General features: G+C 39.9%; 1 protein-coding gene across 1 annotated transcript in view; it reads left to right on the top strand.

Moving 5' to 3' along the window:
• HHIP (hedgehog interacting protein) overlaps window positions 1–17,052 on the top strand; it is a 106,138-nt gene that overhangs the window by 31,614 nt on the left and 57,472 nt on the right. Inside the window, exons 3-4 of the mRNA XM_018552981.1 lie at window positions 4,754–4,910; window positions 6,718–6,919. Of these exons, the coding sequence (XP_018408483.1) occupies window positions 4,754–4,910; window positions 6,718–6,919 (359 nt within the window). The remainder of the gene's footprint in view (window positions 1–4,753; window positions 4,911–6,717; window positions 6,920–17,052) is intronic.

The following is a 17,052-nucleotide window of genomic DNA, read 5'->3' as shown; positions in this document are numbered from 1 at the left end:
TTACTGGTATAGCTTGGGTTTTAAAGATGTCAGTGGGAGGTGGGAACCTGTGCCATGTGCACTGGATTTACTGCAATACTCAAAAAATACTTTGAATTGACTTTTCTTCATGTAGTTTACAGTAGACTTTTACTTTGCATCATAGTACGATGTGTACGTAGTACATAAAACTAAAGACAATTTGGATTTTACCAGACTTTGCAGCACTTAAGCATTTCATCCAATTACAGAGTTGCCAAATTACTTTTTCGCTATGTATTCAGTTATTGAGAAAGTGAAGTTTTGCAGTGCTCAAAAATGCGGTTTTATTTATTTCCAGAACATGAACTGAAACTTGTATCATTTCACACTTCCTAGTGTCAACACGGAAAACACATGGCTCCCTTATGGCATCAAACTGAAATAGTTATCGCTTTCATTTTATGGCTATTACATTGGAAAATTCTAGCAACATATGTCAAAAACGTCACCCGTAGTTTTTTTTTGTGTTGTCAAATAAACAATTAAAAACTTTAAGTGAACCAGTCAGGGTTTAAATATGGTTGCTGCCATTGCTGACTTGGTTTATAAAGGTTTATAAAGGTTCAGGCCTCAGAGCTGTCATGGAATTCTGGCCTTACTACCTGGTGAGTCTCTGACCTGGAGCAAGAGTGCAGCACCAGTGACTTTTCAGACTTCACTGTCCTTTTTGCTTTTTCCAGATCCTAACCCTCTATTAGATTATGAACAACACTAAAATCTAAAAGGGCTCTTCTTTCAAAATAATTTAATAATTTAAAATCTTAAACTGACATTAAAACCTCCTTTTTTTCTTGTGCTGGTGTAAAGACTTGCCTTGTATGATGCCTTTTGATGTGTACATCTTCTTCCTTCCACCCTTTTCAGATTGTCCCCTCAGCACTAGCACTGCTGTCCAGTTTTTGGGTGTCTACTATTTCCTTTAGTGTCTGACAGACACACCCTTGCATGCGCGCTCCCAGCATGCGCACACTTCTACACACTGCAGTAAAGGTCTGGAGTGGAAAGCCACTCCTTCTCCCCCTCCTGTGTCATCCAGTGTGCATGCTCCTCAGCCCTAGTTGTGTCCCCAGTGCGTTTCTCCCTACCTTGAAGTTTGGGGGAAGCAGTGTTGTATGATCTGGAGCTGGGGGGCAGAGAAAGGATAAATTGTAAGTCTGTCACATATTTTTAACACATACACTTCTGGGGAATGTTCCCTGACAGACGAGCATCCTCAAAAAACTGTAAAGTTGTAGTCTTTAGAACTACTTTAATATATTGCATTCTTTATATACACTATAGTGGCAAAGGAATTGGGACACTCCTCCAAATCATTGGATTCAGGTGTTCCAATCACCTCCATGGCCACAGGTGTATAAAATCAAGCACCTAGGCATGCAGACGCTTCTACAAACATTTGTGAATGAATGGGTCGCTCTCAGGAGCTCAGTGAATTCAAGTGTGGTAACGTGATAGGTTGCCACTTGTGCAATAAGTCCATCCGTGAAATTTCCTTGCTACCAAATATTCCACGGTCAACTGTTAGTGGTATTATAACAAAGTGGAAGCAACTGGGAACAACAGCAACTCATCCAAGAAGTGGTAGACCACGTAAAATGACAGAGCGGGGTCAGCGCATGCTGAAGCGCACAGTGCGCAGAAGTCGCCATATGTCTGCAGAATCAATAGCTACAGACCTCTAAACTTCGTGTGGCCTTCAGATTGGCACAACAACAGTGCGTAGAGCGCTTCATGGAATGAGTTTCCATGGCCGAGCAGCTGCATCCAAGCCTTACATCACCAAGCGCAATGCAAAGCATTGAATGCAGTGGTGTAGAGCACGCTGCCACTGGACTCTAGAGAAGTGGAGACGTGTTCTCTGGAGTGACGAATCACGCTTCTCTGTCTGGCAATCCGATAGACATGTCTGGGTTTGGCGGTTGCTAGGAGAACGGTACTTGCCTGACTGCATTGTGCCAAGTGTAAAGTTTGGTGGAGGGGGGATTATAGTGTGGGGTTGTTTTTCAGGGATTGGGCTTGGCCCCTTAGTTCCAGTGAAGGGAACTCTTAAGGCATCAGCATACCAAGTCATTTTGGACAATTTCATGCTCCCAACTTTGTGGGAACAGTTTGGGGATGGCCCCTTCTTGTTCCAACATGACTGTGCACCAGTGCACAAAGCAAGGTCCATAAAGACATGGATGAGCGAGTTTGGGGTGGAGGAACTTGACTGCCCTGCACAGTCATGATCTCAACTCAATAGAACACATTTGGGATGAATTAGAGCGGAGACTGCGAGCCAGGCCTTCTCGTCCAACATCAGTACCTATCCTCACAAATGCGCTTCTAAAAAAATGGTCAAACATTCCCATAGACACACTCCTAAACCTTGTGGACAGCCAGCTTTTCCAGAAGAGTTGAAGCTGTTATAGCTGCAAAGGGTGGGCCAACTCATTATAGAACCCTACGGACTAAGACGGGGATGCCATTAAAGTTCATGTGTGTGTAAAAGCAGGCATCCCAATACATTTGGAAATATAGTGTATGTCAGTCTATTTAAAATGTTTGGACTTTTAAAAGGACTCATAGGTGCCACTATCATAGACTCTTGCATGTATGCATGCATGTGTCTCATCCCATTGACCAGTCATTACATCACTGAATCTAATAATGCAATTAATGCAATAGTTAGATAAGCATGTATTTAAAGAAACATGGATACTTTAAAAGAGAACTATGGCCCAACCTTTTTTTGCCATAGTTCTTTTTAGGGTCACAGGAAGACATATACTAATGTCCTCCTGTGACCCAAAACTCAGCATATAACAGGCTATTGCCCACTATATGCTTTTGCCATAGTTCTCTTTAGGGTCACAGGAAGACATATACTAATGTCCTCCTGTGACCCAAAACTCAGCATATAAACTCAGCATATAACAGGCTATTGCCCACTATATGCTGTTCGCCATGCTGCAGTCGGGACAGAGCCTGACAATATTGTTGGGATCCACCCTGCTGCCTGATTGACAGCTGGCTTTGCCTCTCTGGTGCCCGCCCCTCCCCCTTCTTTTCCTCCAGTCAACACTGGAGTAACGGAGAGGAGAGGGGGAAATTCCTGTGGGAAACGGTTACTGATATTTACCGCTCTCTGCAGGGAGCGTTATGTCAGTGGTACGTGATCACTCAGTTGCCATAAATAAAGTCTACGTGTGACAGCTTCAGTGTCACATGTTGGCTCTAATTATGAGGATGATTGTATTTCACTCTCCCCATAATTCTCCTTTAAAGAATAACTGTAAATGAAAGGTCGAAGGAATCTAGGTTAAATTTGTTACCGGGGGCTAGGCAAGAAGAAAAGACCAAATCCTCCACATCTGTTCTAATGTTTAAAACCTTTGCAGTCAAATTTGAGGAACCCCCACTATATGTCTGTTGTGTGACTCCATTTACATGCCATCCCTAAAAAAAACACTTTTTTAATTGTTTCTTTGGAACAGGAGTACACATATGACTTTATGATCAGCTTGAATTGCTTCGAAAAAGTGGCAACGGGGACATAAGAGGAAGACTGGTGGGGCAAGATTGAGAGGGAGTATATTATCATACCACCCAAGTTGTAAGACATTTAAACCTTTGTTAGGACAGACAGTCCAGCACATCTAATTACCAACCAATAAGGAAATCTGTCAGCATAGTACAGACAGGGTTAATTATGGTTAAACATACCTCCCTCATCATAAACCTCTTAAAAAGGTTAGGAGTGAATTGTCCAGAGATTTTGGTCTCAGGCGAACGCACTGCTCGGCACTCTTACGCCAAGTGAAGCCCTGCTGAATGTCAGGCCGAATTACCTTTCTAAGTGTGAATTTCAACTTTTAACACACATGCTTACAGCAGTGAAACCGGTAATAGCCAGTGCCTGGCTTTCTGATAGTCTGAGTATCTCAGCTGTCAAAAATAGGCTCCACTAGGTCATGATTAATGAGAAGCTGACAGCTAAATTACTTGGTAGTCTTCCCAAATTCAGTAGAATCTGGGAGCCGTGGGCCTCTAATTTTCTCCCGCCTACCTTCAACAGGTCCCTACTGAGTACTTAACTTTGGGATCACCTTTTCGATAGTATATGTTCTACCGTGCACAATCCCCCCATCCACCTTCTTCTCTTCTCCCTCCTCTTTCCCCTCCCCCTCATTGGCTTCTTTCAACCTCCCTTTGATTCTTTTCTTTGATTTTTTCCTTTTCTTTCTGTTTCTTAACTCTATTCAATCTCTGGTTACACCCGGTCTTCCAAGACAGACTGGTATATGCATCTACACAATTGTAGATTGCAATTACTAGTTACCATCAATACCCTGTGTATGCCATATCATACTGCTGTTGTTACTGATGTTTCGATGCCCAGTTCGCAAAACTGTTGTTGCCTATATGTGAGTGACAATCTGCCACTTGTAGTGGATACCTTTGTTTTACTTTTATATACCAATAAAAATGTATTGAACAACAACAACAAAAAGGTAAGGAGTGATTTTTATTTTTTTTAAAGTTATGATATGTGAATGAGAACATTTAACTAATATAAAGTAAGTGTTATCCCAATTTGGCCGCAAAAGGGGGCATGCACTTTAAAGAACAGTGCCTGTATGTTAGAAAAGACAGTGCTGTACATCACAGTAATCAGATTAGATGCTATCTACTAATACATTGCTATTGCTATTTTGATCTAATAACCCATTCTCTTGTGAATTTGTTGTAGGATTACTTCAAACCACTGCAGATGAGTTCTGCTTTTACCATGGGATGAGGGACAGTGGACTCTGCTTCCCAGACTTTCCAAGGAAACAAGTGCGAGGACCAGCATCAAACTACTTGGACCAAATGGAGGAGTATGACAAAGTGGAAGAGATCAGCAGGTTCATATAGATAAATACTCTTTAATCTTTAGAAAAAAAAACTGATATCTTCTTGTGGTTTTGACAGTGAATTAACTTTGGTCTGGCTGATGTGTAGCAGCTGTGCCCTCCAGATGTTTTGGTCATCTGCTGTTTATGTGATTGTCTGGGAACAAATGCCTTTTTAATATTTTGGATACTCGTCATGCTTTCTCAGTTGTTAGTATGTACTTCCGACCCACAGAGCTCTCCCACATTTTTGTTTATAGATTTAATTTGTAATCAAATATCAAATTAATGTGAGTGTTTTTAACAGGAAAATAACAGTGGCAATTAGTGTAATACCTTTTTAAAAAACTTTGTAACCTCTTCATTTAACCGTCAGCCCATTCAATCCTTTTCCCCTTATGAGTGGAAATTGTTAGACTGAATAGTTCAAGTTTCCAACCTCTCTCTCAGAGGAGCATTGTCTCTGTGTTGGAGTTCCTGCCATTGCCCTATACTCATCTTTCTGTAGAAGGAGTGATTCATGCTATTTGTATTCTCCATGCAAAGTAAAACACCAAACAGAGAAAATACACTGTTTGTAATGGGCTGACTTACAAACTCATCTCAGAGTCACAAAGGGATATATCAAGGATTGGAGAATCCAATGTAGTAGGCTCTGATCAAAACTGAGATATCTAGTTTGGGTAAACAGACCCTTCAAAGGGGCTTCCTAGTTTATTAATTCCGCAAACACTTAGACTTCGACATACTGTATATTAATTCCAAAAGTTGTTTTCAATCTTTTTAAATTTGCAGCTTTAATTAAAAGAATACCTGGTGATCCTGTCATAAAGGTCTTTGTGCAGGAACATCCTGTTATGGGGTTACAACGGTCTCTCAATTGTTCTCCTGTGTTGTCACCCTGTCACATGTACCACTTGGAAAGACTGCAAGCTGCCTTGCTGACACACATCGCTCAGGCATGGTCCACCATTTTCTGCCAATCCAGGGCTATGATATCCAGACAAAGCTAGGACGAGTGCATGTAGACAGGAAGAGACTGAAACAGGATGAAAGAGACTAGAAGAGATCAGCAGCACTGCGATGCAAAATGGGGACAAAAAAATGTAATGTTTATGATTTGCACTGTTTTAGCAAACTAAATCTTATCCGGTTAGGGTTTACATCTACTTTAAGGTGGCCAACCTCCCTGTACTCCTATTGTCAGCCTCAGCAACAGTACATTACCTTCTATATTTGCTGTTCCGGCTTCTCATTGTCCAAACATGCTGAAAAAAATGTAAACAATGCCTCATCTGGAGAGTGAACTGAAATATTTTTGTACCACACCAACATGTGAAAGTCTAGCAACATGTCAAAGAAAGGAAAAGTGACAACAGATGTCACAGAAGTTAAGACTGAAGCATAATGACCAGATTGTACCTCCAAAGTATCTGGCCATCCCTTTGCCTCTTGTCTTTGCAAACCCATTGCAATTAGGAACTGGAGCACCAATAGTAGTGCAGTCCAAGGAAAGTGGTTGTCAGAGGATATTTGGGCAATATAAGAACTCTGTCAGGTCTTAATATATACAGTATTTATCAGTTAGGATAAATGTTTAGTATGTGTAGTATGTGAATAGCATATTCTACCTTATGTCTCATAGTCCTAGTTATCTGAAACATTGTGTTTCAAAGACCTAAACAATTGATGGATAAAACTGTTATAGATTTTATTGTTTCTGAGGCAGTGTTGTTGATAATATATTTAGAAATGCTGCTTCATTTACTATATGAAGTGCATAATTTTAACACCTTTTATCTTTTTTTTATATTTATAGGAAACACAAGCACAATTGCTTCTGCATACAGGAGGTTATCAGAGGCCTGAGACAGCCTGTTGGAGCATTGCACAGTGGAGACGGATCACACCGTCTCTTCATTCTTGAAAAGGAAGGCTATGTGAAGATTCTTACTCCTGAGGTTGATTTAGTAAAGGAGCCTTTCCTTGACATACACAAAGTGGTTCAAAGTGGAATTAAGGTCAGATATAATTGTTACTTAAATTTCTTATTATGTTTATAGTTGATATGTATTAATATATTAAATGCACTGATTAAAGTTACACCAGCAGATAAGCAATAAACATAATGTTGTGAAGGAAAGTGTTAAGGGAGTACGGTGCTCTTCTTCGTTTCTTATCAGTAGAATACATTTAACATGCAACTGAGTGTTGCCCATGCAAGGCAAAACAATAGGTCTCACCCCACCCTCTTGTATGCTCAACTTCCCTTTGCTCAGTATTGCTCTTTTTGGCAGCCTAGAGCTAAGGGAACTACCCTGTTCTTCCTGATATTGGGAAGCATGTGACTGGTGCTGGATGTCTGAGTAGTCAGCTGTTAGGCTGGGGTGGGATGGGCAGAAAGCCCTCAGTCCTATGTAGGTTCTGACCAGAGTGACTTGGAGCTTACACTGGGCTTTTTGCTTTGCTCCTATGGATAATCAGATGGTGGGTGAAGGGAAGGTGAAAATAAGCAATGTGGTGTCATTTTGCCCTGAATGGACTAACACAAGCTTACTTTAACAATCTCAAAGCAGTTTAAAGTAAGGATATTGCCAGTAACAGCTGTGTGGATTACATATTTTTACTTCTGCAGGTTAAAATGAAAGCCAAAATGTCATTGCTGCTACGGGAAACAGCACAGTTTTTATACCAAGTTAAGAACATGGAAGCATTTGAAAAATACGATATAGGCGAGGGCTTTAAAATTAGACATAATGCTGTTATTTCAATTATTTCAAAAGGTTAAACTCACTTGCATCCTTGTGGGAGAATCTGGTTACCCTGGAACTCAATGAGTTGGTATTAGCTTTCTCACAGCTATTGACTTTATTGTCTGCCAAAATATTTCCACTATCTCGTTCAAGTCACTCTATCTCAATGTGTATTCATGGATATGATTATTTCACATAGCTTAGTGCTGTGTGGCATGTCTCTCGACAAAGCGGGTTGAGTGCATATGTTTTTCATTATGTGGTTTCAAGAGTACAAGTAGAATAATTATTTTCTTCCAGCAAGGTGCTGCTTAGCAAGTGTGTAAAGATGCTGAAACAATAATAAGACATTTTTTACTAGAGCTTTCAAAAGTTATGCAATTATTATTGCCATTACTATTAAAACTGAGCTATTTACCTAACAGATATGTCATTTTTAAGCGATGTATCCCCCTTAATGATTCAGGCCTGTTATTATAGTAATGATATTATGCAACAAGATAGCTACAACAATTTACCCAAAGTGTGTATTTACCCACATGCAGTACATCTCTCCAGTTGTGGTGAGTAGCATTTTTCCACACTGGATCAGATCAATGTCAGTAACTGCAAGGGCACACAGAAAACAATGGACCGTTTCAGCATGCGGCTGGTGTGAACCCAGCCTTACCCTTGTGCAACTGCAGAAAAAAGGCTAATCATTCTGTAGTCCCGAGATAAGAACCAGAAGGGCTAATTACTTTCCTTGAGTTAGCACAGGAAGTGTGCGCAAGACTCAGGGCAGCTCTGAATATCTGAAATTATCAACAGGTATTTGTTTGCACTTACAGAACAAATACAAAGAAAATATTTCAGTGATATATTTATCAGGGCAAAGTGTATTGTTAAGGTTTACTTACTCTACTATTTTAAAGTATGTAATTTAGTAATTACATTTTAAAGAAAACCTGTACTGACAGGACTATTATTGGTGAACTCTTTAAAATGCTAGTAGTCTGAAAGGTTATGGCTTCAGTATTTCTGAGTCACTGACAAACCAGTAAAGTCAGAAAGAAGGGACTCAGAAAGTATAAAGTCAAAGGCAACTAGCAATTTCAGAAGCTTAAATTACTAATGACAGGCTATACATGTCTTTCAAGGATTGAGAATTACCTAGGAGTTTTTGTAGGTTACTTACAGATTTCTTTTAAAGTGAAAATCCATTTTCACTATTTGCTTCATGCTTTCTTTCGGTAGATTTTGCACAGTACACATTTGTGTGCCCACTGGTTCCCATCTAGAAGGTTTTCACCTCTTCTGGTCAATTACTCTCCGGTAGCCAAATCGAACCTCCCGAAATTGAATCAACATCAGTTTAAAGTAAAAATTTGCAAATTTCATTCACACTGCTCATTTTAAGTTTTATGACCTGAGTATTTCTTGAGCCAAATAAAAGCAGAAAGGAAATGCTATCTCAAGTTTTAGTTCCCTAGTTGGGCCTATTACTGTATTAATGCATGCATTGAAATGAAAAACTATATTATATTCAGTCCACTCTACAGGATACTAAGGGAATTGTACAATTTTTATACAGTGCAGGTTATTTGTAGGTAGTTGCCTCCAGTAATTTTAAGTACTTGTTTTAAGGTGTTTTTTTTTAATGATAGGTACGGTGTTAAAATATTGGCCTAAAGCAAAGGTGGTACCTGTTTTTAGAAAGATTTAAAGTACTGGCAGCTGCAGACATGTAAAGTGCACTTCTGTTACAGTAAATAGATATATTATGGATTGTTAACTGACCAACAGATATTGTTATGCAATTCTACTCTATTTATGAGGAAGTAAAGAATATAAACAGAGGGTGGCTATGTATGTAGTATTTTTGGACTGTGTTAATGCATATGGCATAGTTCATCACAAGTGCCTAATGAGTAAATTAAACTTTGTTGGTATATTTACATTTTTTTCCTGCCCGTGCGCGCGCGCTAGGGGGCGCGCGCAAGCAGGAAAAAAATGCCGTCTGGTGACGGCAACCCGCAGATAGGAGTCAGCCGTCCGTCCGTTTTTACTTAACGGGCGGACGGCAAGAGGTTAAATACATATGCAAAAGTTATGATTTATTGGGGAAGCATTGGAATCTCTGTCAGCTTTGTATTACTTTCTTTGTTCTTATGTGTTCACTAGGACAGGAAGTAATAGGTGTGTGAGGAAACAAGCATCTAACCAAGCAAAATCATTTTCAAAATGTAGTTGGAGTTCTCATTGTCTATAAAACATTTAGTCTTTGGGATTAAAAGTATTATTTCTGTGTTTGCAGATGACACAAATCTTTGTAGTGTAATGCAATCCATGTAACCAATTTGCAAGCTGACATAGACACACTTGTCAATTTGGTAGCTGCATGACAAATAAGATTCAGTGTAGATAAATGCAGGGGACTTAGGGAACTAAAAATAGGCATGCATTAAAACAAATTCTGGAGGGCAGGGTTATTGGATCAGCCAAGGATGCAGAGTTACCTAGATGTATTTGTAGATTACAGACTATAGCACCATGCAATATCTTTCTACAGTGTCTAAGGCTGAAAAAGTCATTTCTGCTATATATAAAAAATAAAAAAAAACTCGACAGAGACATTATTTGTATTGCCTTATCTTGGATATACAATTCAGTTTTTAATATCAACTAACAGAAAGGTAGACGTGAAACTAAACACAATAGAGAGAAGGGCAGCTCAATTAATAAGGGAAATGAAGAGCATAGGCTACAAAGACTAATGGTATTTAATTAGCAAAGGCAATTAAGGGGGATGTGACCACCATATACAAAAATATTAATGTCACACACAGAACACTGTGAAAGTAAGAAGATGTCCCCACAGAAGACCTCTTGAAGCTCTAGATTGGGAAAGGTTCTTTACTGTAAGAGCTTTAAAATCTGTTCAACAAGTTTTGTAACATGAGATTTAAATCAAGGCTTCAATGACCTCTGTAGCTGCAGGCATGTTGGAGCAATTTATCTTCAAAGTGTACAGTACAAACTCTGAAGTCATTCAGGTCATGCTGTTTAACAGTTATGCTCACCCTGCTGCCCCTTCCTTAAGCACTTGCTCGGTGTTGACATTAGAAACTAATAGACTCAAAAAATGCAGTCACTGCTGGGAGGTACTGAGAGAATGACTTAAAAGACTTTAGTGCTTCAGCTGTAAAATTGGAGGATAATTTGCACCACAGTGCATGGCAGATAGACTGACACAGCAAGGACTTGATTTATTGTTCATTTACCGCTAAATACTCAAATTGTGCATAGGCTGGCCACAGATTCACTTTAAGCTAAACATAGATTCGATCATGTATGAGTGCCAGAGATATATCTGAGCTAATTTGTTATTACCTTTCACTGCTCACGCATTCCTGCTAAGACATGGTTTTCTTTGTGTGTTCATAGATCTAAAATATACTTTTTGTTTCAAGACTTTTTTCATATACAAATCTGTTATCACCAATCATAACTGTATGTCCTACAAATGCGTTGTGTTGACTGCTCATTCATATGGATAACTATGACTAACATACCCATAAAGGTACAACAAATAGTGAGACAGAATGTTTCCTATTAGCTTTAATTTATCAATCATAAACAAAAGACATATTTGAATGATGAAGACATTCAAAAGAAGAAAAGAGAAAATAAGTGATCTGGTGACAATGCTGCTAACTAAATATTTGTCCTTGGAATCTTTAAATAGTGGCTTGTGACTTGAGTATCTTCCTATATTATGATTACGTATTACATACTATAGTTGGCTGAAATTAGCAGCATGGGTGAATACTACAGATATGAAGCACAATATCAGACTTGCCCTATTAAAAGTCCAATCTCTGCATTAGACATCTGAGTGGCATGGACAGTTGCCTTTACTTTGAAGTATTCATGGTAAAAGTATTCAATCTGTCAGCAGACATTCATATCTATGGAACTTGGTAGGCGTGTTTATGATCCTTTGCCAGGACATTTCATGTGACTCCAGCTGCAATTACTTCATTCCTCATGGGCAGCTTTGAACAATTAGGATAACTCCCATTTTTATTGTAATGGAATTTTCATGTCCGGTGGCAGTCAACAAAAACTGGGGAGGTTTTACTTTAGACTTTCAAAGTCAACTGATGTGATGAAGAAACATTACCTTTAAAGGTTGTTTAAAGAAGAATTATGGGGAGAGTGTATTACACTCATCCTCATAATTAGAGCCGACGTGTGACACTGAAGCTGTCACACATCGGCTCTGTTGATCAGGAACTGAGCAATAACATACCGCCGACTACTCAGTTCACGATCCTCTCCATGCAGAGAGTGGTGACTGTCAGCCACAGCTCCCCACATGGATTCCCCCCCTCCCCATTCCTCCAGTGCTGACTGGAGGAAAAGATGGGGGAGGGCTGGGCACAGCTGGCTCTGCCTCTAGAGTGGCAGAGACAGCTGTCAAACAGGAAGCTGGGTGGATCCCAATAGTATTGTCAGGATTCATCCTAGCTGCAGTGTGACTCTGCGCTGTCAGCATATAGTGGGCAATAGCCCGCAATATGCTGAGTTCTGGGTCACAAGAAGACATTAGTATATGTCCTCCTGTGAACTATGGCAAAAAAAGGTTGGGTCATTAGTTCTCTTTTAAATAAATAACATTTCTGGCAGCATTAGAAAGGCAAAAACACACAAATTAATATTTAACATTTGTTAGATAAAGGTGTACATTTGTACTGTCTCCAGAACTCTAGGAATGTCCCTTCTCAACCCTTACCAGCATCACTATTGTCATTTTGTTAACCTTTATAGAATGTGCATTGGTCATAGGCACAATTCAACAATCTAAAGCAAAATGTGACCAACTACTCCCATCCAAAGAAGCAAGTTGTGTTTGTAGATGTCTACTCACCTGTACACTTAAGCCTAAACTGAATATAGAATGAGTGGATAAAATCACTGTATATTACCTGTCCATAAATATGTAAGATAAAATAAGAAAAACTTCTATTCAGCTGCTTCAGTGATTCAGTAGGTCAGACATGCCTTTAAAAAAGTGTATGTAGGGGAGCAAATGTTATCAGTTTAGGTTAAATAGGAGAGGGATGGTGGGAATTAATAGGTGGGATTATAGACTCGGTCACAAAATGACTTTATGTTTGCTTTACAGTAGTTTGCTGCATCTAATAAAAATATGTTATTTTACACTTCATTACTGATTTGTTCAATGCTATTGCCCACATATCCCACAGGCAATACTGCCGACTATTCCTTTGTCCTCTGCCTGCTTTTTTTGAGCACAGCTTCCAGAGTTCACTTCAATTGTAAGGAGATTTGTAGTCACTGGTGCACTCTGTTGAATTCTAGGTTTCAGAAGGAAAGGATCTCATCTAGCTTGGTAATAGCACTAGCTGGTTCAGTGTCCTTTATGAGGATTTTTATTCAGTGGATTCTGGAAGGTTTTCCAAGGTGCTAAATTCTAGTCCCTAAAAGATTTGGCCATTACCTGAATTACTAATAGCATTATGTACTATATCTTCCTTAATTAAGAGTAAGAGAGGAAATCCACTTTATCTGTGACCTCCCTTACTCTTAGTGTAGGGTAATAGCTAACATATTTTAAAGGGCTTAGAGTGTATGGCCTCAAAATGTATAGGAGGGTTTATTCCTGAGCTAAGCCAATTGAGATTGTTGAAAGTAGAGTTAATAATTAAGTCATTTGGTTACCAGTTGTTTCAAATCTCATTCCTTGGGCTGTATGGGCTCTATCCAGATGGCATTGTTTCAAAGGAAAACTAGTGGTTATTGCTGCAAAGGAATTTTGTGAGTAGGCTTGGGTATTCTATACATCTGGTAACTTAATCCAGTTATAGTGTTCTTGATGTTATTTGTGACATTTTGTTGTAGATCCACCAGACAAGCGTCTGATACTGTTACATCTATGGTTACATAGTCAGGCCCAAGAGCAAACTGTGCAGGGGAGATTCTTATTCATGTAGCCATATTCTGTGTCCCTGTACATTTGTTCTATGAGGTGTTTTATTTGCTGTACCTGTTATCAATTTCAGCAGTGCTAGTTTGTAAGATTCTGTGCTGCCATTGTAAGATTAATAATGCAAAGTCTGTCTCTATGATATTAAAGGCTAACTTCAACCCTTTTTTATTTTAGTATTGGATACATTTACTTGTGCTCACTGTTGATTGACTCACTACGTATGCTGGATGTATGTTGCAATCATCTACTACCCTTTCAGTAAAATAATTATTTCTAATATTCTTGAACTTTCCTCCTGCCAGTTTGAGGTCATATCCCTCTGTTTTTGATCTCAGCTTCATATTGAAAATACTGCCCTCCTGAACATCCTTTCACAAGCTGAATGTATTTAAATGTTTCAGTCGTGTCCCCCCTTTCACTTCTTTCCCTGAGGCTGTACATCAAGGTTGAACATTTCTGGTCACATGTCATCATTGTGACTGTAAAAAAAAAACTCTGCTGACTGGGACATTTAAAGCTATTGCCAGTGGAGGACGCCCAAGGCACTGGATGGAAGTCGTGTGTGAGACTGTTTCAAGATGACAGCGGGCTGCTGCAGAGTGAAATAGCAGAAACTCTCCAGCTCTCTGCAGTCTGGCTCAGGATGCCTGGGCGTCTCACACTGCAGCAGGGAAATCCATTGCTGCATGGCAGAGCTGGGTTCAGGGGCTACGGGAGAAAAAGGTGGGTGCAAGGCCTGGCTTATGGGAACAGCCTATCTCTGGGCTGCGTACTCTATGTCTGGGCTGCAGCTTCAGGTCCAGGTTCCTGGAAGACATTGGTCTCTGCTGAGATGCTTCCAAGTTCTCTTGCCATTTCTGGGGAACCCCCCCACACACCTTGCTTCACCAATAACCCATAGTAAGTGACAGCTCCAAGGAGGTAGTAGCCCAGGGGAGGAGGGAGGGGGAGCTGAGCTATCTGCCAGGTTACAAGGACAGATTAATATTCTATATGATATAATGACTGACAGTGCCACTACAGCCCTACTAAAACAAGACATACAGCAATAACTGAAGGTGACCAGAATCTGATCCAAATGTATTCCTGATACAGGAAACTAGAACTAGTATCTATGGGTTACTGCAAATTGCTCCAAACACCAGTATTGTTTAATTTAATCTTGTAAAAATGTTTAGTGTTGCAGCTGCCCTGAATAATAATTAAAAAAAAGTATTTACATTATGCCATTTTTGTTTAGTAAGGGCATATATATCATACTCCAAATGAAGACTAGCTTCCTTTTTCAGATTTGCAGTGTAAATAACCTTTAGCCGAATGACAATTGGTTTGATAAACTTCTACTGTCTACCTGCACTCCAGCAATGGTTGCGTAGTATTTCTCATGGTGGGTTTACTGACAGCGAGAACAGTGGTCTCCATCAGAAGCCTGTGTGATAGGGTGACAATGCAGGAGCGCTACGGTTATCTAACTGTGAATCTCTCAGCTGCCTATATAGTCATATACAGGCTGCATATTGTTGGCTTGCAGGGTTTTTTTTGCGCTTGCCTTCTATGGAAATTACCAGTATTTCCATAGAAGTGTGAGGTACATCACCCATATTGTGAAAATAAGAATGTTTGTACCAAAACCACATAAACACACCTAACGCATCTGTTGTAGCAATGTTTCTACCAGTTATATTCAATTGGCTTTTACTTTACAGCCTATTGTCAGTTACCAGCACAGACGTGTCTCTGTCACAAGAGAAGTATGGGGGCTGTCATTGCAGGCCTCCTTCTGAGAATACTAGATTCCTGCCTGTTCCTGCCAAGTCCCAGAACAAACATGCTGTAAACGAGTGTCAGAACCACTTATCTTTATACTTGTTCCAGGCCATTGATTTAAATTCAGCATTGAAGCCATAGCATCTGAATGACAGCAAGGCAATAAGCACTCTTAAAGATCAGTTCTGTAATGGCAGCCTCCATTAAGCTGTCATGATAGTGTCCCTTTAAAAAAGCTTCTCTAGAGCAAACTGTAGATACGCGTCTATAACCTTATTTCTACACTAAGTCATGCGAGCCTATGCAAAGAATCTTATGAGGCATTGCTCAACTAGGCTATCGTAACTCTCTTTCAAACTGAATGACTTTAGTCCTTCACATATTCACAGATACTAAACTGATAATGGTCAGATCCCAAAAATTGCTTACCCTAAGTTTCGAAGCCGTCAAAAATAAAGTAAATTATATTATGGTCAACACACATGCTAATTTATCGTTGGATAGCGTCTTCCCAACATTTTTGTTTTTTCAATACATTATTGACCATTTAATTATTAAATGGACAGCTCTCCTGGGACCCCTCCCCCCATCCTCCCTCCCTTCCTTTTCTTCTCTTTTTCTTCTTTATTTCTCTAGTATTACTACTGTACTCAGATACTTTGGTGTCTTCTTCCTGCGTATTTTCCACTACTCGTAATTTTATGATGAAGAACTTTCTCCTATTTCTATTTTCCTGAGCTTGGTTTCAAATGTACTGTCAGTATTTTTACATTTGAAGAGTACTGTACAATAAGACAGCAACTACTGGTTATGTTTTTAATGTATTTCTACATTATACCTTTAAATAAAACCTTTCTGAAAGAAAAAAGCTTCTTTAGCCAATAAGGTATGGGCCCCATGCAAGTGGGCAAGACAGAAGATTTACCGTGGCATGCCGCCTATGGGGAAGGGGCCTCCAGGCTATACTGTTCTCTTTATTTATATGTGTGTACATTATATAACCAGGGCCACCATTAGAAATCATGGGGCCCCATACAGCCTACATGGCTAGTCGTCCCCCCAGCTGTTAATGAAATGCTGGTACTTGTGCTCCCCCCACAGTCTTACGCTATTATTATACATTTATATAGCTCTGACCGACACTACAGGGCTGTACAGAGAATACTGAGCCAGTCACATTAATTTCTGTACTGAGGAACTTACACTCTAATGCAGAATGGCACCGGCTGTAGGGGGACTACAAATCCCAGCAATGCATTATACAGCAATGCAGAACAGTATATCAATTGGACTCTGGACTTAGTAACACACTGGACTCTATACTTAGTAAGGCACTGGACTCTGGACTTAGTAACGCACTGGACTTAGTATTGCACTGGTCTCAGGACTTAGTAATGCACTGGGTTCTGGACTTAGTAACGCTCTGGACTTATTAACGTACTGGACTCAGGACCCACCTGAGGCCCCGCAGAGCCCATCTGAGATCCCTCACAGCCCACATGAGACTCCACATAGCCCACCTGAGAGTGACCCTGCAGAGCACACCATTGATCCTGCAAAGCCCATCTGAGACTCTCTGGTGGGCTCTGCAGGGTCTCAGGTGGGCTGGTTGGGGTCCCTTTCCCTAAACATGCAGCTC

Source organism: Nanorana parkeri, unplaced genomic scaffold (genome assembly GCF_000935625.1).
Source record: "Nanorana parkeri isolate BGI_ZX_2015 unplaced genomic scaffold, ASM93562v1 scaffold104, whole genome shotgun sequence".
NCBI classification, from domain to species: domain Eukaryota; kingdom Metazoa; phylum Chordata; class Amphibia; order Anura; family Dicroglossidae; genus Nanorana; species Nanorana parkeri.
This window is presented reverse-complemented; position numbering and strand designations above follow the sequence as displayed.